This window comes from Saccoglossus kowalevskii, chromosome 15 (genome assembly GCF_978046115.1).
Source record: "Saccoglossus kowalevskii chromosome 15, keSacKowa6.1, whole genome shotgun sequence".
NCBI lineage: Eukaryota > Metazoa > Hemichordata > Enteropneusta > Harrimaniidae > Saccoglossus > Saccoglossus kowalevskii.
The window spans coordinates 26,064,707-26,087,184 of record NC_140655.1 but is presented as its reverse complement, the minus strand read 5'-3'; the positions used below and the strand labels follow the sequence as shown (position 1 = coordinate 26,087,184).

Genomic DNA, 22,478 nt, shown 5'->3' with positions numbered 1-22,478 from the left:
ATCAAATCACACAGTGATACGGAGCAACGCAGAGCAGAACAGAACATTGCCTCTTCTTACATTATAGACCAGCAAAAACACCTTTCTAATAAGTCGCGCCCTCTCGCGGCGTAGCGTTTCTGTGACGTCAACATGGCGTCGGTGAGTGTATGCAAAGACGTTAAAATTGAAAACCGTTTAGTTGTATGGTCATTCGCCAATTAAAATATATTAAACTTCAAAAATGTCATTTTTAATGACGGACAACCACAGATCGCTACAATATCATATCAACACCAAGAACGGCTCCCCTTGTCCATTTACATCGCGGGAGTGCTTCGTCGCTAGTTGTCAATTCCCAAGAATATAGAGTGTGTTTTTTTCCTGCCCTTTTAGTAGATTATCAAACAATGATCAACTTGATTAAGAAAAGTAGAGCAGATTTAATGACTTCCGTCGAATATTAGGAGTAATAAACGGATTACAGGTAATATAGTTATTGTGCGAACGCTGAAGTAATCATTAGCGATTACCCACTGTGAAACTACGTGCAGATGGTCCTGTGCCGGATGACGGCCGTGGTATGATGCCAATTTAATTATATGTATAGGTAAATGTTTGAATGACACTGACAGTCAATATGCAATATGTATTGATGAGTTCTGACACTACTGATAAATGACCGACTTACCGGTTACAAAGTTACAGTCGTCCGTCGTCGTGTTGGCTGTGAGTGCCACGCAACGTATACACACGCGTTTGATTACGCGAAATTCGAACGCAGGCTGCGCGATGACTGTTGCGCGTTGATACATCAGGAGATATCGACATCTTCTCTGACGTAACTAAGAAACATTTTTGTTTTCGCATGGTCCTCAAACGATCCATCAGTTTATGAATATATGAGCTTACGTGTATGCTAGACACAGTAAATGACTTCGAGGGTTCCCGAGGTCCTTTGCGCGATTTTTTTTCCGCGTATGCCACAAAAAACGTCAGGAGAGTGACCGGCGAAAATGACTGGTAAGTGGATGTTCAAAAGGCCATAGTCGTCCGATATAAAATCCACTATTTAAACGACATTTAATTAAATTAAATTAATTGTCTGTATAAAACAGATAAATGTACGGTCATGATGACAATGTTGATGACATTTTTTAGGGGGGGGGGATTAGTGGACATCCTTGGGGATGTCATATTCATTGAAAATCCACATATTCTCATACACGTTATATTAAAGCGCGGTGGTCGTTGCGCAGCGCGTGTTCGAATTTCATGTAAATAAACAATGTATTTTACACGCGTTGTATACGTTGCTATGAGTCCCATATCGAACAGGACGCGGCGCGACGACTGCCGCCTTTTAACCTTCACGTTCGTCGGACCAGGGTTTTCAAAAAAAAATATACTTTTGTAATAATTGACGCCTTGGATGATATTTACGTTTATTGCACGAGTCGTACAGGTTTGACATTTGACTTTTAAACTCATGTGACCTACACAATGTAACTGGACATCCACACTGTAAATGAATTACGGTCCAGATAATTCCCCATATAAACATGACATCAACCAAGTTCACCGAAGCTATAATGAAATAATGAGATTGTTTCAATATACATTGTTATGAGTGTTGGTATGGAAAGAAAACACAATCCTGCCACGTGTATACCCCCTTCTCCGTACTCAGCCACACTTCGTATGCATCGATTATGCTGTCTTATGCAAATATTTCAATCTAACACTTGAGTCTCGGAGAAAGCTTCTTGACGCTGTTTTTTTTATCCATATTTTTTTTTATTACTGTTACATTAAAGTTTCATGCGCCGTCACGCACATTTCGACTTGTTTACCCTTTCGAACTACCTCGCTATCGTACACATTCACGAATATAGTCTTTTATCGTTCGGTGCCTTGACTATTTAAACAACATTTATAACTCTGATAATGTAGATATTTTTAGTAGTTTATCATGTTATAAGCGGTATAGGTGTTTTGAACTTAAACTTTCAGCATTAACGCTAAGACATCCTTGCGACCAGAACACCGTAGAAATAGAACTCTACTATAACTGACGCTGTGCCTGTTTGTTGTACTGTTTCCTGTAACCCGTAACTCCCCAATTTATCTCACTTGTTTCATCATTCGAATTACTTTTTTTTCAGCTTTTAAACAAATAAGTCCGCATGTTTTAGTTGCGATTTTTGCGCATGATTCCAAAGTCCACTCCAAATGACGATTTTTTTATACCAATCTATGTATGTTGATTATAATATGGGCATACTGCGATCTGATTGGTCGAAACAGCCCAGGTGTGCTTGAAAATTCAATAATAAATGTTCTCGTGCTTGTTTTCGTTCACGTTCATGGAACTAGGTAAACCCCCTGAACGCTTAGCCTGACAATCGAGCATGTTAGGTGTTATCTTCAGTCCCCCAGGTGACGAAGAATTAAATATGTTATATAGTATGCGTACTTTGTGGTCGCCTACTTACATGTATTACACGTTCAGGCGTCCTACATATTCAGTGACCCTTATGTGACTCACTGAACTTTTTATTTTTTTCAACACCCACAAAAAACAAATAGATCATGCAACGCATATAACGTTTATTGCATAGCAATGTTTGATGTGGTATACAAATTGATATATTATTATAATTGATTGGAGCGTCACACTTGTTCATACTTTAGAAGAATTGTTTTACTGTACGATTTCTGGTAAGATCAGCTTCTGACGAGAACGAATAAGCGTTTGGCTCGTTTCGGTCGAACGCTTATAGTAATTTATTGTCGGTGGTGGCGCTGTACAATTATCTTGAAAACATTTCACAAAGTATGTCAAAATCAAATTCATTGTACATATGTACAATTGGGCGGAGAAGGGAGTATTTCCGATTGAGGAAAGCATTTTAAAAATAACACTAATGCTTAACACTGTAAACTTTCTCACAATTTCGTCAAATTGGCAGTGTGGTGTCAAGTTCTGATATGGTGTCGATCGTTTCTTTTTAAAACGCCCGATTCACCCTCTAGCAACCGTGACAAAACGCTTTGATGACGTAAATGGGTAAATATATTTTTTTATTTAATAATCCGGAAATGAGTAATATAATCTAAATGACGATCACTCGCTTAGAGCGACATTGCTCTCAACTATCTACGTCACACGTGCGCTTTGTCTCCAGAGGGCGCGACCGAAAGGTGTACCGCATCCACATTTTCAAGTTCAGTTTAAATTCGAGTCTTCAAAAACCGATGTGTTTTGTGTGTGTATATTGTGGAGGGTCACTATTTTATAGGTTCTGGTGCTGGGTTTTGTGTCGAAGTTAAATAAACAAACAAATAAATAAATAAATAAATGAATAAATAAATAAATAAACAAACAAATAAACAAACAAACAAACAAACAAACAAACAAATAAATAAATAAATAAATAAATAAATAAATAAATAAATAAATAAATAAATAAATAAATAAATAAATAAATAAATAAATAAATAAATAAATCTCAACAATCGTGATATTGGTTCCGTTCTATATATCGTAAAACTACGGTATTTGAAAGTAATATGCATGTATCCAATCTGATTAAAATCCGATGTCCCAGTCGCCTCTAAACCACGATTTTCTAAAAACTGATTAACGACAAGAAAAACCAAAAAATCGACATATTCAAACTAAAATACGAATAAATATTATATAAAGGGTCAAAAATAATTGGAGCCTCATACCCACATCGGATTTTAATCAGATTGGCATGTATCTTGCTCAGTGTGGGAATGGAGCATGTTGTGATAAGAATGCCCATATTCATGTTGAGTCAGTTTGTTGACTGCTAGGAAGGTCGGTCTTCAAAAAAAAATTGCATTTGGCTGTATGGGTAACTGAAGGTACAAACAAAAATGCCGTATTCACTGATTTCCTTTCGATTTCACACCTTATTTTTTTTTTATAAAAAGTGAATTCTTTTTACAAAATTAAGAATTCCATAACTTTAGTAACTCGCTTAAAGATTTGTTTCCAATATCACCATGACTGTATTATTATACGATTACTTGTTGCGTCAATAACGCGCAAGTGAATCATTAGCATAACTAGTTACGTCACAACGAACCTTCATGCGTCAGTGACGCGTTATATCGGCTTAGAGGGCGCACTGATAAGGGGTAAAATTAAAATTGATCTTCTTCGTCACCTCCACATGCCCACATCCGGGCAATTTTCGAAGAGTACGACTCTCATATTAAAGGGTTGGCCATTTAAAATCATATGGGTGGCTGGAAGATTTGTTTTAAAAAAATACAAGCTAGTCGCCGAGAAAAAATTCAAGCAAGGTAATGCAGAGAAACACTGTTGGCACAGTAAAAATGAATGAATAAGGCACCGCGAAAATAAATTACACTCTTCTAGCCACCCCCATGGTTTCAAATGGTTGGTCCCCTAACGGCGATAATGTTTAATATTATATCCACATAATGTTTGCCATGTTAAAAGTTCACTGACAACAATTTGGATATATATAATCCTCATTAATAATGATTTTTTAGTTTATTAAATTATTGAGAACGCGTGAACTTATTGCGATTAAATATCATGACTATTACGGTTACACAGTGGGCTTCTATATATTTAAATTATTATGGGAACACTTACTTGCAATCATTTGAAAATACAACCCCGTGAATTACCGTGGTATAGTGGGAATGTACCATCTGTAACTCAGAGCCATGTCCCGTTTCACAAGCAACAAAAACAATGGATACCGTGTTTTAAACATAAATTTTGGTGATTTCTGACGTTTTCCCGTGTCAGTTTCAGAAATAAGAATAGGGATGTCAATACTGATTGCCAATTTATAGACTATGTGGCACCAACAATGATTTGGGTTACGAGAACATGCCAGGTCAATCAGGCGGCTGAGGTTTGACAGAGCTATCACTAGCCTATTAATAAGTCTTTTCCCTGATTGTCATATTGACTTTAAACTCATTAAAAGTTGTTGTGTTTTCAATGAGATGATTGCTTTTGTTGATATTGGAGTGCAAACATAGAGTACTTCAAATACGCCAATCTTCTAGCTATTGCAGGAGAGGTCGTCTCCAAGTAAACGACTGAGGATTTGTAGAGCCAACACATCCGTTGCTGAGGTGGAATACTTTGATACAATATATCGGCAAGTTTGCGCCCAACTTGAAATGTTGACTCAGAAATGAAGGTTATCTTTGTACAACAATATAGGCAGGCAACCACTAGGGCAGTGTTACAAACACGCCTGTGTTATATATGTATAAGCGCCCCCTAGTGACGAAACGTACTGTGACGTCATGATAACATGGATGGATTAAAGCTGTGTTTGGTGTGTTCGCCACGTAACCTGAAGTATCATTTTATTGAATGACGACTACTTCTCGAAAAAAATGTCGAAGCTGACAAAGGCCTATTGGGTTGGTTCCCGCCATGGCGCACAAAGCAGGTAATCAGTAATTGCCATTTTGTTCATACTTGCCGGGAACGGCGGGAACTAACGAATAAATTGCCTTCATCACTTTACATTAGCGTTTTGTCGCTTGAGGGCGCCACTTATGGAAAAGCGTGTTACAACCGTTATTCAAAATACATGTAATCACACGCCCTCTGAGCATACCATCTTGTTTGCTTTTGTTTTTAAGGAATATATTCATGAACGTTTGTGCAACAATTGCTGTGATGATGAGTTGATATTGGTACATTAAGACGAATAGCTACGTTTATAACAAATATTGCTTAAAGCGGGGAGTCGTCACCTGCGCATGCGTCAGATGGCCATATCGTGTCATTGTTTAGTCTTTACTAGACTCGTCACACAGTCAGCTGGCTCACACGTGACAATAAAATAAATATGATATTTACTATATGGGGGCCGCCATCTTGAATGATGCATAAAACTAAATAAGAGACAAGTTGTGAAAAGCGTTTTTCAGATTCCTACAAATCAGGAGAAAAATACCAATCTTTCACAATAATACGGTTATATTGGGGTTAGGGTTAGGGTTATATTAAGCCAACCAATAACAAAATTCGGCCTAATCCGTCGTTTTTGCGTGGAAAAATCCCTTGCATACGAACACCTAATTACACCTGTATTATACAACAAGCATTAACAAACTTACAAAATAACCAATTGAAAACTGCACTGTAGCGAGACTGGCCTAGATTGACATTCAACCTTCTGTCCTCCACTTAAATACCCCTTGTCACATGACCCCACATACCATACCCGTCTGTTTGCCATCACAAACAGACAATAGTTAACCGCTATACTGCGAAACGCGGTTAACAATATCAAACAAGCGTCTACTCATGAGCCTTTGCGTTCTTAGCGTGTGTTGTTATCATCGCTTGGGACTTAATTCCCGCGCGTGCGCAGGTGACGATCCTCCCGCTTTAAGATACCTCCGAGTCACTATAAAATCAACGTGAGATGCACACTTGTGATAATTTTTTTTTTTAAAAGGTAAAATGGAATTTTAAGGTGTCAACTAGAACACCGAGATAGAATACGGCCAGGATTCTCCTGTAAATCGCGACAGACTGATGGCATGTGCATGTGAATAGGTTTGTACAGTACTAGTATTAGGTCGTTAGGGGAACATCTGACGTAATCCTGTTCTATGGCGACGATTCTTCTCAAAAACACTCTCTGTGCTCAACTATTCAAATATGATAGCCGGGTTAATAAATTGCTACATATGCCACTGTCGACTGTCGTCTCGCCTTCGGAATGCTCCTTTCTGTCAGAGCATCGTGAGCGCTGATGGATTGCCGAAAATCCGAAACGCTATACTCAACTTTCAGTATCGTGGGTACTCAAACCTCGCAAACGGCGCTCACATAGAAACGTTCATCCTGTAGGCCAAACGGTTGTCTACAGTCTTAGCCATATGACTGAAATTTGTTAATTAACAATGACTGATCATGGAAGGTACTACCGTTAGTACCTTCCATGGACTGATTAACTGAAATGAATGGTTTCAAAAAGTAAATAGATTCAACCTGGTACTTTCGCGAGAAAGTTATAGAACTGTAAATATACCATCCCAGCACGACATCACACAAAAGATGGCCACACAACATGAAAATGGCAGTGTGGTAGTACACATCCGGGGCTCATCGTGATAGGAATGCAGATTTACGTTTTATTTCATCGCAGGAATACTGTTGCGTTTATTGCCATAGCAACGTTTTTATTCTACGATACTAGTATGTCACACTCAAACATATTTATTTGTATTTACTCCAAAATAAGATGTCTACATTGTCTGTTTATTTACACTACAGTACTGGTATTGGGCTGGTATATTTACATAAAAAATATTGAATTGAAAACTTACCGATATACAAATAACAGATACGCTTCTAAATGTCTAAACGAACTTCTTGGTTATGTAACTGTACAAATGTCATCGAAAAACAATAACATGTTGGGGCGTTCCTCAATCTGATTAAAATAAGATCCTAGTTTTGGTGTTTTTTTTCACCTTTTTTTCTAATTTTATTTTTAAAAAATATTTAAAAAATATAATAAAAATAAATATATAAAATAAAATACACGCCGTACAACACATCAGATTTTAATCATACTGGGGCGTTCTCAAAATGTACGCCAAAATAACGAAAAGTTTAGTCAAAGTGTTACGAGTATTTCGTCTAGATGGCGAATATCGATTTTTAATTTTCATATTTGAAAAGAAATTATTTTACTTTTTCGCGCCTACAGTCCGTCAACAATATCTACTTTCGTTTACCAGGAGGGTGTACTCCTATACTTTACTACACGTGTATTTGCCGCTGTTTGACCTCCATTTTCACGGTCTTTTTGACCCCGAATTTTAAAATTTTCGGCCATTTTAGTAAAATTTAAAACGTCATTTTTAGGTCCAGTTTTCGACTGGTTGCAGAGCACTTCCACTCAAAATCCAGGAGAGTGGCCTCTTCTCCTCAGAGTGGAGGTGAAATGATTTACTATTTTGGCGAGATTTAAGAACACAACTTTAATATGTAAGCATTTCTATTGAGCCGTTCGATCGAGCGGTTTCTGTTAGGCAGCATCCTAACTTCCCCTCTCCACAAAGGCACTTAACTGAAAACATGGCGCCTTTAACCTTCAAGGTATTAACTTATACTTCTAGTTTTTTCTACTGCTTTCTAAATTCTTGTCGACAAGTTGGCGTAGGTGGCACCCTATAGACTGCTGTGGTTGGCACGAGAGGTCCGAGAGGTCTAATTTCGAGAAGGTTGGGGATCGCAGCATTCCAGGGTGCCACCTACGCCAAATTGTCATCTAAATTCAAGTTCAAATACAAATCGGTTTAACCTTATAGTCATTTACACTGTGTTTACGAGTTGGTTCATTCTCTACACTTCTTAGTAACTTTAGATGCAACTTTTTCCAAAACTTTCTAGTATGACTCTCGTCGCCACTTTTCCAACGCAAAGACTTGGCTATTCCCACTGTCGACGTCAATGCTTTATCCATCTCTCGATCATTTCCTCGAATATCGTCAAGTATTATGATAATGAGACTATTGTTTAAAGCAATTGTTTCCTTAAGGGCCATGTGGAATTGGAAACTACAGAAACCGTCACGTCCGTTCATATAGTTTGGTGATAAAATCAGAAGACTGCACCGACTCATCTTTATCGTCTCTACTATTTCCTCAGCAATAACTGGAAACAAGAACATAATAATAATAATAATAATAATAATAATAATAATAATAATAATTATAATTATAATAATAATAATAATAATAATAATAATAATAATAATAATAATAATAATAATAATAATAATAATAAATATAGCTAAAAGCAGCGATTACCGGCTTTCGATGCTATGCCTGCGTTAGCGCTGAATTGCATTCATGCAACAGTGTTATGACATTACACTTCTGTAATATCTGGGGTAGTGGAGACATGTACTGTGATTCGTTTACTATACACTGTAGGCAAATTGATCACAATGTGTGTTGATTTAGTCACAGCATGGTGAACTGATTACATTACATGAATTGTATGACCATATATGGTCATTGAATATGTTAGCAATTTATCTTGTTCAATGCCTTCAATATAGCATTGTCTCCATGTTTTTACTTGCAATAGTGCCTGAGATATTAGTAATATGCATATTTAATGAGTTCTATGACCATATATGGTCATTGAACATTTTAGCCATTTCTTGTGTACAATGCCTTCAATATGGCGTTATTTTCAAATCTCTAACTTCAATAGTGATCGAGATATTATAGATATGCATATTTAATGACTTCTATGACCATATATAGTCATTGGACATTTTAGCCATTTCTTATTTCCAATGCCTTCAATATAGCATTGGTTCCATGTTTGTACTTGCAATTGTGCCTAAGATATTAGGGATATGCAAATTTAATGAGTTATATGACCATATATGGTCATTGAACATTTTAGCTATTTCTCTTGTCTAATGCCTTCAATATAGCAATGGTTCTATGTTTGTACTTGCAATAGCGCCTAACATATTAGGGATATGCATATTTAATGAGTTCTATGACCATATATGGTCAACGAATATTTTAGTAAATTCTCTTGTCCATTGCCTTCAATATAACGTTAGTTCCATGTTTGTACATGGAATAGTACTTGAGATAGTAGAGACTTGCATATTTAATGAGGTCACATGATCATATATGGTCATCCAATGTGTTAGTTACATCTCTTATCCCATTGCTTCAATATTGCACTGGTTGCATGTACATATCTGTGATAGTGCTTGAGATATTTCAAACAGAATGTACAGGGCCCTCCCCCCTTTCCCATGATGCTTTGCATGGTACATTTAAAAAATGTGAAAAAACATTCTAAAATCATTATCTAAAAAACGGCTCATCACCTGGAGAAGCCGTTTGGAAAAATAAGTACTATGGCACTTGATCTTTCAAAATATATGATGGGTTAGTGAATTAGTCAAAAAATATGCAAATGAGATGCAAAACAAAAAAATTGAAAATTCTAGTAAAAAAAGTCACGTGACCGCTAAAGTTTTTTTTGATGCTATTTGTAGCCCTTGTTCCACTGCTGCTACCATAAAAAACTGGAAGCACTCAGACCCTCAGAAAGGTGTGCAATTCGGCATTGAAAATTTCGCCTTTAATCCAAGATGGCGGCCGAATGACGTCACATATCGAAAATCGGAAACTTTGACGTTTTAGAGAATTGCATATAGATTGTGTCTGCAAAGTCTCAAGTCAAGTGGACAACCCATCTTCGAGAAGAAGAGTTTTAAAAAAACGGCAGAAAAAGAATAATAAACATTACAATAACAAAAGGCTTTCGATGCTGAAATGCATCGAAAGCCTAATAATAATATCTGCTTCGAAATACTGAGATGTGCATTCCAAATGAGTTCATTGGCACCCACTACAATGAATTTTAGATTACTTATGAAAACGATCTCATGTGGCCATACCCAGTTACCCATGAGAACACAGTAACTACAAGTGACCGCGAATAGATGTTTTTTTTTAAGTAATCGCGAGTGGTGATTGGATACTTTTAAGTGATTGCGATCAGTGATTGGATATTTTGAAGTGATTGGTGATTGGACACTTCAAATTTTTGCGATTTGAGATTGGCAGGGATCACGATTGGTTATTTGTGTACAGTGACTTTGAAGTAATCATGATTAGTGAGCAAGTTTAGTTATACCTCAGACAACCGTGTGACCAATAAAGGTTATACAGTTTAATATAAAATATAGATCATTCACGTGATTTGCTGAATATTTTGCATTATAAAGAGTATCATTCTAACGCCACGTGGCCATTTATATATATGTATGAATTCATGTCGTTTGTAAGCTGTGGACTTTTATTTGCGATACCATTTGGGGTCGCACGTTTGTGTTATGCAAGTCTATGGGAGAAACCATAGCTTTTCTGCGTTGATAAAAATCCTAATATCTGGAAATAACAAATTCAATGACACCAAATGTATCATAAATAACTGGAATACCATCACAAAGACTGAAGACCCACAGCTAGTTGTTTGCAAAGGGCGAAACACTACAATGAAGATGATCCGATGGAAGCTTATTTGGTGACTCACCTGCTCCTGGAAGGAAATCCCTGTCCTCGATACGGATCAGCAAGTTCCATTTGTGTTCTAATGTTGGGATGATCTCGCTTTTCACAAAATGCATATCTTTTATATCGTAAGAGACAAACACATCGTACTTCTTTGTACCTTCAAAGCGGACAGAAATGGAAAGATATTACTTAAAGGGCCGTGTTTGTCGCACTGCGCATGTGCGAAATTTGTGTTGATAAACATCGATTTTCCCCCAATCCAATGCGCTCTTCTAATGGAAATCACAAGTAGGAGGTTTGATCTGGGCGCGACTTTCACTAATTACCGCCGGTGACTTCTTCGATACCTTCCAATCACCTAAAAAATAGCTAATTAAAGCTTAACGTCTCAGTTTGTACACGATGATCTGCCCAACAGTAGCCATCTTTTTTTGTATGAGACCTATATATCGTGCATGCGTGGCGCCACGACTACCGCCCTGTAATAATTTGCTGTTATCCTCGGGGGCGGACATCTGGGCATTTTCACCGCCTGGCAACCTGCGGCGGTGAAAACAAAGGCCCAAAACTCGCAGAAAACGGTACTTTGGGATGATTGTTGAGACTCCCCTGAACAGTGTAACAAGATTAGCCCTACGTGTGTAACATATATAAATTTGGCTGTTCGGGATTACTTCAAAGTTGAGTTTGTGTTGTTTTCTCGAATTTTCACCGGCTCGACCGGCGTTCCACAGCAGCGCGCACAGAGCCCATAGAAATGCATGGCACAGTGGTGCGCGTCGTAGCAACGTGAAACGTCTGTGACGTAGCTCCGCCCCCGAGGATACACCTGTCACCGTGTTCTGCTTGTGGGGATTTGAATCGGGAAGATTAACCGTACAGTAGCCATATATGTGTGACCGGTCAACGTTTGTTGGAGATTGGAGAAGCAGTCGCGCAGCAATAGGTTCATACTCGGAACGGGTCCCGGTTATACGTTTTAACGCTTGGCAAGAAATACTTGGGGATTGTACATTGACTCATCCAAAGAAAGAGGATTACACCGTGATAACAATATTGACTAACATGAATGCAAAAACAGATTAGTTCAAGCCTTAAGGATGCGGAGCAAGTTTTTAGAGGTGTCGCTTGGTTGAAAGATGTTTCGAACACGTATAAAATACGCCATTTTATAAATTGCGCCCTCTTGCGATGGGACTCTTCGATGACGTCAAAATGGCGCATATGGGGAAACAAACGATATTGTTCAACTCGATAAGAATATAGCAAAATCTGCCAAAAACTTCTTCGACTACAGATAAAAACTATATCGACGCTTTGTGCGACATTCGTATCACTCAAATCAATTTCAAAGAAGCGCCAGAGGGCGCGATTCATTGAAAATGCGTTTTTACACTTAATTCAGACGCGCGATGGGGACACAAAGTTCATTGTGGCGTGACCTTTATTAGTAATACCATCTATATTTTTAGCCATTGATTTTACTTATGCATCCGGCGTATATATTCCCGAAGAAAAGGATCACGGAACTGAACCGGGAATGATAACTATAGGTAACCTACCTTTGGGTTTGGAACTGGATCTAACACAAAGTTCATTGTGGCGTGACCTTTATTAGTAATACCATCTATATTTTTAGCCATTGATTTTACTTATGCATCCGGCGTATATATTCCCGAAGAAAAGGATCACGGAACTGAACCGGGAATGATAACTATAGGTAACCTACCTTTGGGTTTGGAACTGGATCTAACTCTTAAATAATAAAATAACACCAAATGTGTCCAGTAATGACGTATACATATTACAAGTATTGCCGCTAACAGTACCATGGCGGACAACGACACAAACAAATATACGAATATGGACGTACTTGAATTGTCAGACACCGGTGGCTCACCTGCAATTCAATAAAGACAAATTAAATACAAAAAAGAAGATAACAAACATTTTCTATTTTTCTCGAATTCGAGTAAACTCGTCAATCAATGAAAATAACCAGGATTTGGCCATTTTGCAATCAGACTTACAAGCACTCGTGGTTAAGATAAGTATGTCGACTATTTTTTTGTTGAGAAAATACGGGTTTATATTTGTCAATGAGTGAATGGCGGCTATTTTGTCAGTATTACTTTTTACTATTGGTTCCCATGGCGGAAATATTATAACTTATTCGGTACACTGTCGTATCCAGGATTATACAAACAAGTGGGTTCTGAAACTGATGAACGAGGTTATGTTGTTATAACACTGTGTTCTATAATAGAAAAATATCAATATTTGAATATTATATGGCCAATTTTCTCAAGATATGATTCTGTAACACACACACGAATGTTATTTTTTTCTGTTACCGCATAACTGTAGCCTCATGATTGTAAATAATAAACCAATGAACATTGCCGTGCGATTTTTTCTCAACGACTCCGTGTTTGATAAGAAACGAATTTGCACAGTGACACACACTTCGTCACATTATGCAATACGGTCTGCGCTTTTTTTGTGCGTTTTATTTCGATATAAATTATAAATTGCATGACTTCATAATTAAGTATTTGGGCTTACTGAATCTTCATGAATTAGTCGGCGACTAAGAATTCACTCTTAAAGGGCGGTGGTCGTCGCGCTGCGCATGTGCGACATTGTGTTGATGAACATCGATTTTCCCACAATCCAATGCGCTCTTCTAATGGAAATCACAAGTATGAGGCTTGACCTAGAATGAACTGTGCATACTAGTATACCCGACTTGAATTCGGATTCCAACAAGCTGCCAGTGCTGCCTTGTCACCAAAAATAAATTTATTTCACTTTACACAGCTCCGATCAGTAACTATACACATAAACACAAGATTTAATGAACGATTGACAGTTGCTGTCGTTGAATAATCAGTCAAATTGGAATACTAAGCTCCGCCCAGCCCAGCCCAGCCCAGCCCATGGGTCGTAAATGTCGTAGCCAATCGGCCTGGATGACAGTAAAGTATGCACCCAACATAAGTTTCCTACCTTCCGTCAGATAGATGGGTACATCGAGTATTCGGCCATCGTTTGAACCCACTAGTACGTATTTACCAAACGCGTCGTTATGCAAATTAGTGATTCTCAAATGTGATATCAGATAGCTGTCACGTGACCTACAGAAGGAAAAAATAAATATTATTGTGGATTTTAAGGTGTATCATACAATCTGCCTTTGATTCACACTGCGCATGCTCTTATCTAGTCACAGAAAACAGTAATATTGATTTATTTATATTGAGCTTTTCACAATACGAATTGATCAAGAGCACATGGCAAAAATTAAGAATGCTGAATGAAAACAACTTTAATTTAATTCATTTGACAGGCAGCCAGGCTAATTATTTCAGAGCGTAATGCGATCATATATACACGCGGCACCCACGCAGAAAAGGTATACGTGACGCGCGGCTCAAATGTGCTACTTTTCACTGAACATCCCCCAAAGATGGTCCACGTTTTCGGAGAACCAAACAAAGAAATGAACCGTCGTTGGAGGGCGCAATACACATGTCCTTCACGCAGCGCGGATGTTATAACTTTATTATTGTGTGCGTCTGAATGTCTTCTAAATTTTAAATTTCATAACAATTTTATAAATTATTGATTGCATAATAATATATCTCCCTAAAACTGCGTCTTCATTTTGACCAGAAGTGAATCAAGGTCGACTGCACCTCGTCGTGTACATGGCAGCTAGCCAAATATGAAAACATATTGTTTCATGGGGTTCCATGGCGCTCTACAACTTTACCATCAAAGGTTTGGTTATCGGACATCGATTCACCATGGACATGCCTTGGGATTCTGTTAACTGGGTATGCATTAAAGGGCGTCGTCTTTGGCAATTCGACATTCCATTATTTTGTATTTAAATGTCTGTCATTGCCTTAGTCTGAGCTTAAAGAGCGGCAGTCGTCGCGCTGCGCATGTGTGACATTTGTGTTGATAAACATTGATTTTCCCACAATCCAATGCGCTCTTGTAATGGAAATCACAAGTATGAGGTTTGACCTGGGCACGACTTGCACTAATTACCGCCGGCGACTCCTTCGATACCTTATAATAATCTAATAACAGCTTGGTAACGTCCCAGTTTGTGCTCGTTGATCTGCGGAACAGTCAAAGTCGCCATCTTTGTTTATATGAAACCCATATATCTCACGCATGCGTGGCGCGACGACTACCGCCCTTTAAACTACATAAGCTCTGATTGGACGCGCCTAAAACTAAGGCAGACTGGTGCCTTTTACCGAGTTCAAATAAACGGTTTCTCCGAGAGTAGAGTCACGCACGGGTTCGTGGAGAATGCGTGGTAATCCAACCAGTGAACCGCCCGACATCGGATTACATATAGTTCGCGAAAGCGTGCGATTCGATAACTTTACCATTCAACACGTACAATTTTAGGGAAATTGTCGAGTTGACCTTTAAATTCAATCTCATAATTTTCCATATAAATAGCCACGAACAGTTGAACTGAATATGATATCTGAAGATGTACACAATACTTACTTGGTGAGGGTAACTTCGCTGAATTTAGATTTCAAATGGCTCAACGACTTTATAAAAACTCTGTCGTTGTGATAGCCCGGTCTCTCCGCCAGCCAGTACAATTGTTTTATGGCCACACTTCCTGGGCCGCAATAAAACTCGCAAACAAATTGAACTTCAGTGTCCACCCCAACGACGGCCGTCTGATTCTTGCAGGTCGGTGTATCGATGAATAACGGTGCTTCTTGATATCTGTCTAAATACACATAAATGTCCCTATAAGTTGCGCCCTCTAACGGCGGAATGTTTCTGTGACGTAAACGGGCATAAGCACGTGCGCTTGATGCAAGAACATTCGTTCATACTTGGAAAGGAGGGGTGGGTGATGACAAAGAAAATAAAATATGATAAAATTTAATTTGAACATAATTGTTTCCCCAGAACCCTGCATTAAGAGCCACCGTTGAGGGCGTCGATACTGTTTTGTCAAAGAAGCGCTTCGTCGCTAGAGGACTTATTGGAAAGGTTTCACAGTAATGGATATTGTGATACAAAAAGGCTACTTTTTAGTAACCATGGTTAAAGAAATATCTCCAAATTCGTGCATTTATAAAATAAAAACTGCTTTTGCAGGAATTACCGCTGAATTCGTTCGATGAAATAATAGCAGTGCCACCGCAACGAATTGCCTGTACGTGTAGGTAAATCCGGGCGCATGCGCGTTTACATTTTACGAACCTTTCTATGTTTGCTGCCCGTACACGTATATAGTCAATCAAATCATATTGTCCCAATCAAAATTCGATATCAAGTAAAACTATTTGAACAAATGTACAATTGTTGAGTGGTGTACGGGGAATATGTTGTGTAAACGATATGATTCATTATAGTTAACTGAGATAGTCTTATTTTACAATCTGGTTTGACAGATGATGTGTGGAAGAAAAGTGTCATTGTATATATCTATTCCCGGGACAAGGGTAAGCATTAATATGACTCACTGAAAACTTTTAGCTGTGTATGTCTTGATATTTCTTTCTTGTGAATAGTGTCCCTTGCGGTACATGTGTAATTTCCCTCATCCTTTGTATGCACCTTCCGAAATATGAGACTCTCTCCATCACTTGTGTCCTCTCCGCCAAACTTTTCCTGGAATACCCTTTCAGTGTTATTCAATATTATCCCGTCTTTCCGCCACTCAATGATGACATTATTTTTTCTGTTAACGCAACAATATATCTCCGCGTAATAACCTTTGGTGGCGTAATCCTCGCTGGACATTAGTTTTGTGAATTCGAGATTCTCATCTGTTCGTAAAAAGAACACAAGAAGTTAGTGAACTTGTTATGTGTTGTTTGTGAGCATTGCGTTGGATGTGTGTCAGTACATATATGGAGTTATTCCATCTTTGCTTAACATAAAACACATTGTATCCACAATAACAACACAGATCAAAAACAGCGGAACTATATGCGGAGTCTTATATACGCGCAACGGGAACTATTGTATGAATTTATAACACAGGGAATTCTGAGCCAAGGTATGTGTATTTGAATAGCCCCGGTTTAAAGCGGGGGAGTCGTCACCTGCGTATGCGTCAGATGGCCATAGCGTGTAATTGTTTAGAAACAAGCGTCTACCCATGAGCCTTTGCGTTTTTAGCGTGTTTTGTTATCGTCGCTTGGGTAACGCTTTAACGAGTAAAAAAATCACTTGCGTGTTTTGAAGATCTACCTGAACTGTTGTATTTGTACTTACTATGTTGTTTTTTTGTAGTTTTATTGTGCTACGATTTAAAACAAAATTTGTCACCTGGCTGATAGAAATATACATGTTGGATCTTTTAGTCTGTTATTGATCCCGGTGCATTTCTTTTTCAATCCTACCATTGCCCCCAGAATTTGTAATGGTCCACCTCTTACTGCTATTTTATAAAATCCCCTTGTGAGAACTGTGTTTTATCAGATGCGTTCCATTGAGCAATGTTATCTGTAATCTCATTAATACATCGAGAAGCATACAATCTTCGTAACATTAAACCGATGGTAGACCAGATTCATATAATTGTGTAGCCGATAACCAATGTTATGGTTGGTTAAAGCGCGGTGGTCGTCGCGCAGCGCGTGTTCGAATTTCATGTAAATAAACAATGTATTTTACACGCGTTGTATACGTCCCATATCGAACAGGACGCGGCGCGACGACTGCCGCCCTTTAATCTTTGAGACTTATCTACATTATTTTGCTAATACTAGTAATGTCTGTCGTTACTGTGGTCACACGGAAATTGAGGATAGGTGCCGGAAGCATTATGGCCATATGATGGAGACAGCTATCAGTTTCCGGGTACAATATGGTTACCATCTGTAGTTTCAGTACTAAAACTACGGACAGCAAGTATATCCGTTTATCGCATGGTTATGGAGGTGCGAGTGAATACAGGAGAATACAGGAAGTTGTTTTCAGTAGCCAGCACCGTATGCTCCACTCCACAATCATAACAAATATTCATACGCGCACTTTCGTTTTTTGTAATCACTGTTTGCAAAGGATGCTCGTTTTACCAACTGGTAACCAAGTATTGTGTGTGTAAACGCACCACTGTTGCCACACTACGAACTGTTTGTACATTGGTCTCATGCGACGTATGTAAAATCACACTCCCTCTATATAGACTCTATAGAGGGCCGATGACAGTGGCCAATCAGCATTGGCAATGCTAGCTGGACTTACTGAGACTGCACATCAATACGTGCCACATGACAGTTATTCGCCAATCCGAGACTAACATAATAATAATGGACGATGTGATAGACTCGGTGATTTGAAGGCGATGAACGCCAAACACGGTATCAGAACAACTAACCCCAAGTTAGCGATAGATCATTCTCTGAGGACAGCTGTCCGAGATTGATGTTGATGATATCCGAAAATGTGCACTCACCTGTCAATATCATTTATTTCATTCGTAGGAACGTAATACATGTAATTAAACTTGCGCATAGTAATTTTTAACATATTTGATCATAGACCCTCAACCCCTTGTTGAGGGTCTATGATTTGATATACTAAAAACTAAAACTTTCATTGAACTGTATAGATATATAAGAAACACATCTGCCCACTGAAATATACTACATAATATTCTAATTATACTATATACTATTTTAATTATACTACATTGTATTATCTTATCCGTGATTTTAGTCACTTGCTTCACAAAGTTGAGATAATGAAAAAGGCTAACGGAACAACGGTCGTATTTTAATTTTGAAGAAAGAGCAGGGCGGATACAGGATTTTTTTATGGGGGAGGTCCAAACTTTAAAATCGACAGACTAAGTTAATGATTTCTTTCTATATTATACAAATTGAATAAATTTTTCAACGGGGGGTCCAGCCCCCCCCCCCCCCGCCCTCTAGATCCGCCACTGGAGATAGAAGTGTAGAGAACAGTGATTGTCTCCGGCGTTGGCCAAAACGGCCAAGCTCAGACAGTCGCGTTATGTCTCTTCTATAAGTCTGGTTTCGGCCGGGTTTCGGCATGCCTATGACTTGCTCTATCTAGTAACTACAACTAAGTATTCATATACCATAATCATGTGATCATGTACGAATATCACATGATTAAAATTGAAGAACCTGATTGGATAGCAGCTTGACATGCCCGCAGGCCGGCTGCTTTACGTCCCCATCGACTAGACGTCATTCTCTCATCTATGGAAGCTTGAAGAGTATTTTGTTTACTTGCGCTACAAAGAGTGAAGCCGATCACAGGAGTCACGCATGTCATTTCTATAGTATCGTTTGTTTGAACCAATAATTTTTTTTAACTTCCGTGTTTTCTCATTTCTTGTTTGTCACCGTGTGCATATTCACAACTTTTATGACATGTTTGCGCCGAAATAAAATACGTGTCATTTGTGTGAGCTGAATACGTATCCACGTGACTGTACAGAGAACACTTCCTCATTTGTTGAGAGTTGGTGAGTGGCAAGACATGTAGATATACGTGCCATCAATCCAACTTGCAAATTATGCGTTTCACGTCGAATTAATTGGCGAAATAAACATAAAGGACCAGCAGGACTACTTCGCAATGATCGGACAAACAGTTATAAGAATTAATGATTGCTAAGCGAATAATTAGAATTGATAAATGTCTGCCGTTAATATTTGTTTCCCAGTAAATCTGAATATCTAATATTATTTATTTCGGTAAAATAGGACCTTTCCGCGGAAATGGAAAAAAATATCGTGTTCATACTGATTATTAGTGGCTGTACCACAGTGAAAGAAGGCTCGAAAAAAAAAAAAAAACGCAGATCACAGTGAAAAACAATCATTGATCAATTTGGGTGACTAAGCATCAATTTAAACTGAAGATTGTATAATTTAGAGGGGCTGCCGTAAAATGGCGAAAACATGAAGATGTGATTACTGGCAGTGGAGAGGGCAATAATAATACGAAATAATCACACGAGGCGACTAAAACGTTTTTTTCAGAATTTTGCGGTGATGGAAATAAACGTTTAACACATTGGCTTGCCAAGTTGTGATAAATATACATAATTACTACTTCAGTAGCTATAATTACACAACTAGCTGCGAACGAGGCTGAAACATTGCGGCTTGAAATACTCGGACAAGCAGAAACCCGCCAATAGTGTATATTGATAATAAAGGTACTTACTTTGTTGCTTGTCTGGACAAACTAACGTATGGCAATAGTTGGAAGCGGTAATGGTGGTGATCAATTCTAACACGTAAACTAAGACCTTGTTGGCTTGCATCGTGTTGTTCACAGCTCTGTGTAAATTTTGTATTAAATATAGACGGAAGACATGAATGGAGAAGTGATAATTAAAACCCCAATATTTCAACCTCACTTCCTAGTATGACTCATGTTTGTGTTTGTAATATATGCATTACCTGTGTCTGTCTGTCGAACAGAATTCCATTTGTAAGAATACGGATATGTGTCTGATAGCCTGGGCCAGTTATATTATACGATATAAATAAAATTGCCTTTTACAAAACCAATTTTTAAAATCTCAGGCGTTGACGGGAAATTTTCATGTCGGTCGACGATTTAAAAAATAGTTGATGAAAAAAAACATTAGCGATCACAATTTACTCTTGCACTGACACCGTGACGTCATCGCCGGATGCTAAACCTCGTTCTGTTTTTAATAACTGAGATGTTTTTATTATACCTATATATATATATATATATATATATATATATATATATATATATATATATATATATATATATATATATATATATATATATATATATATATATATATATATAGTTATAGTATACGAGTCACTCCACGAATGAACTCTGTCGACAGTATGAACGGTTTTACCACTGTGAAAAGACGAAGCCGGAAACGCCCCCAGGCAACAATCGGAAATGCAGGAGACTGTTCCCAATTAAAATCTGTTCTTTCGAAACCTGGAGTAAAACTGTTTGTTACAAGACTTGCCCCAGAGACTGTACCTGATTCAGTAATACATTATATTAAGAGTTCGATTTATATTGATGCAAAGTGTGAGAAACTCAAATCTAAGTTCGATTCTTACGCATCCTTTGTAATTACCGTATCACGTGACTCTATTCACAAAGTGCTGACGCCCTCTTCATGGCCTGCTGGCATACTTGTACGTAGATATTATCAATCAAGATGATGAATAACAAGTTAACTATCACTTCATATAACTGTCGAGGTGTCAAATCATCTGTTGAAAACGTCAAAGATCTATGTTCTAACTGTGGTATATGTCTACTACAGGAACACTGGCTCACAGAATCTGAGCTTGAATTTTTAACTAAAATTAGTGATGATTTCTACGCTGTTGGAGAATCTGCCATAGATGAAATTTCGGGAATACGTATCGGGCGCCCGTATGGTGGTGTGGCAGTACTGTGGGGGAAAACACCACAGTCAGCTGACGCAAACGTGATAATAAAATAAATACGATATTTACTATATGGGGGCCGCCATCTTGAATGACGCATACAACGAGATAAGAGACAAGCACAGGGAGCCCAGGAACTATAATCAACTGTAATACGCAGTCTCTATGAGCGGGGGGGGGGGGGGGGTATCGGCTGGTATCTCGTGTAAGAAATAGACCGGGGTATTTGAAACCGAAATTGTCATCTAAGCGTTAGGCCGTCGCTGATTGGCTGCTGAACTGGAATGCCAATTTTTAGTTTTAAATACCCCCAGGAAAGTGTTCTAGGTTCTTCGCGTAATTAGGTGTTAGTATGCAAGGGATTTTTCCACACAAAAACGACGAATTAGGCCGAATTTTGTTATCGGTTGGCTTAATATAACCCCAACGAATCGTATTTTTGTGAAAGATTGGTATTTTTGTCCTGATTTGTAGGAATCTGAAAAACGCGTTTCACAACTTGTCTCTTATTTAGTTTTATGCGTCATTCAAGATGGCGGCCCCCATATAGTAAATATCATATTTATTTAATTATCACGTGTGCGCCAGCTGACTGTGGAAAACACTTGGAGCCACGAAAATTAAACGTTACAATGATTCTCGGTTACTAGGATTAGAAATAGGGAATATGGATAATATGTTGACCATTATTAATGGGTATATGCCTACTGACAGTGGGGACAATTACCATGAATACATTGAATATCTACACAAAGTAGGTGGTTGTATTGATGACACAGTTTCTAATTGTGTACTCGTCATTGATGATTGGAATGCTAAAGTTAATTCAAAGTTCGGTAAAGAATTGGATTCTTTCTGCACAGAAAACAGCCTCACATGTTCTGACGTCTTTTTGGGCACTGAAAATAACTTCACGTATTACAGTGACGCTCATCATACCACGTC

The 22,478-nt window shown here is 38.2% G+C and overlaps 1 protein-coding gene across 1 annotated transcript; it reads right to left on the bottom strand.

Moving 5' to 3' along the window:
* Window positions 1–7,998: 7,998 nt before the first annotated feature.
* LOC144354679 (interleukin-1 receptor accessory protein-like 1-B) lies at window positions 7,999–20,422 on the bottom strand. Its single transcript, XM_085508368.1, has 7 exons — window positions 20,299–20,422; window positions 16,608–16,913; window positions 15,628–15,862; window positions 14,101–14,228; window positions 12,821–12,991; window positions 11,111–11,248; window positions 7,999–8,689 (listed from the first exon to the last, which is right to left on the bottom strand). The coding sequence occupies exons 1-7, from the start codon at window positions 20,396–20,398 to the stop codon at window positions 8,316–8,318; spliced, it is 1,452 nt and encodes a 483-aa protein (XP_085364494.1). The 5' UTR covers window positions 20,399–20,422; the 3' UTR covers window positions 7,999–8,315.
* Window positions 20,423–22,478: the final 2,056 nt, after the last annotated feature.

Excerpts from the sequence above, each read along its gene's own strand:
- LOC144354679 (XM_085508368.1), bottom strand. The coding sequence starts at position 20,398 with ATGCAAGCCAACAAGGTCTTAGTTTACGTGTTAGAATTGATCACCACC. Across the intron at positions 14,229-15,627 it reads AGCGAAGTTACCCTCACCAA|GTCACGTGACAGCTATCTGA; the intron begins GTAAGTATTGTG and ends TTCCTTCTGTAG. Across the intron at positions 12,992-14,100 it reads ACCCATCTATCTGACGGAAG|GTGAGCCACCGGTGTCTGAC; the intron begins GTAGGAAACTTA and ends ATTGAATTGCAG.